At 62.8% G+C, this 1,418-nt stretch overlaps 1 protein-coding gene across 1 annotated transcript in view; it reads right to left on the minus strand.

Moving 5' to 3' along the window:
* HPS1 (Hermansky-Pudlak syndrome 1) overlaps positions 1-1,418 on the minus strand; it is a gene marked incomplete at its 5' end in the record, with an annotated part of 3,460 nt that overhangs the window by 1,479 nt on the left and 563 nt on the right. The window contains 5 exon segments of the mRNA XM_009585617.1: positions 3-34; positions 168-235; positions 307-483; positions 558-725; positions 1,327-1,394. Coding sequence (XP_009583912.1) covers positions 3-34; positions 168-235; positions 307-483; positions 558-725; positions 1,327-1,394 — 513 coding nt within the window.

Here is a 1,418-nt window from a genome sequence, read left to right on the forward strand (position 1 = left end):
CTGCCGCTCCACGTTGGCCACTGCCTGCAGCAGCCTGAGCCGAGAGACACGGATGGCACAGAGTTTGTCCTCTGGGCTCCCAGTGCCGCAGGGACAGCCGCACCGCTCCCCAGGCTGGGAAAGGTCCCCGCCTGCCCCGGAGACTTTCCTGGCCCCCCTGTACTCACTCCAGGGAGCTCCCAGGCTCACTCCGGGAAAATATCTTGTTCTTGAAGTCCACCCAGGTGTTTTGCAACTAGAGAGAGACAGGGCTCAGTGTCAGGCTGCAGGGACAGCAGGACAGGGTCCTTGTGTCCCCAATCCCACCTGGATGTCCTGCCCGCTCAGCTTTTTCACGAACTTGTCCATGCGCTGCCGCAGCTCAGCCAGGAATGGGTAGGAGCGTGGGGCTCCCGCCTCCGGCCCCTCTTCCAGCTTCCTCTCCAGCAACAAGAAACCATCCAGCAGCTGGTACAAGGTGACGGCCACCTGGGTCATGGGGCCCTGCCAGGGAGGGGAGAGGTGGGTCAGCCAGGACCCAGCCCACCATCACTTCCCTTACCTTAGAGGCAGCTCACCTTGGTCAGGAGGACGAGGGAGATGCCCGGCCAGAGTGGCAGGCAGTGCATGGTGTGCGGCAGCAAGGGGCAGTAACCTTCCCGCAGGTTGGCGTCCAGGAAGATCCTTCTGGGGTTTGAAGCTTCAGGGACCAGAGGCCGCAAGGTCTGGAGCAAGTCCTCTGCCATCTGGGGAGAGAGGGGAAATGCTCAGCCCCCCGCAGGGATAAGACAGCCCACCCTGACCCAGGACGCTCTGGAGAGACACAGCAATGCCCTGAAAGGTGCAACCGGGCACAACTGAACGAAGGGAGCTGAAGGGGCCGTGCAGCAAAAGATCAGCAGCGAGAGAAGTGCCCAGGGACCCCAAAAGAGCAGCAGATAGAGGGGAAGCCACCTACAAAGACACAGGTTGCAAACACCTTGCACCAATGCCAGCACTTGCTTGCAGAGTGCGTGTGAGGCTCTGTGGCATCCGGCAGGGCAGCAGCCCAGAAAGCCCAGAGGCAGCAGAGGGAGACACCAGACTGCTCTGAGGCAGCCCCGGCCCCTCTGTGCCGACAGCTCTGCACAGGGAGACCATAAGCAATGCCCCAGGGAGGGTGGTCAGAGCCCTCACAGGGTTATGCCCAACATGGGGGACGTGGGGTGCATCCCCAGCCCGAGAGGCGGGGGCACCCACAGCCACAGCACAGCAAGGGATGAGTGACAAGGACCAGAGACTGCAAAGAGCACCAGGACAGGCTGGGGAGGTGTGGAGCTGGGAGGGACTGCAGGACCCCTTGCTCACCTGGACATCTGCAGCGTCTGCCTCCCCGGTGCCCAGCATCTCAGCACCCTCCGACCAGCTCTCGCTGCCTGCGGAGAGCACGGCAGGTCGCC

Source organism: Fulmarus glacialis, unplaced genomic scaffold (assembly GCF_000690835.1).
Source record: "Fulmarus glacialis isolate BGI_N327 unplaced genomic scaffold, ASM69083v1 scaffold27949, whole genome shotgun sequence".
NCBI classification, from domain to species: Eukaryota; Metazoa; Chordata; class Aves; order Procellariiformes; family Procellariidae; genus Fulmarus; species Fulmarus glacialis.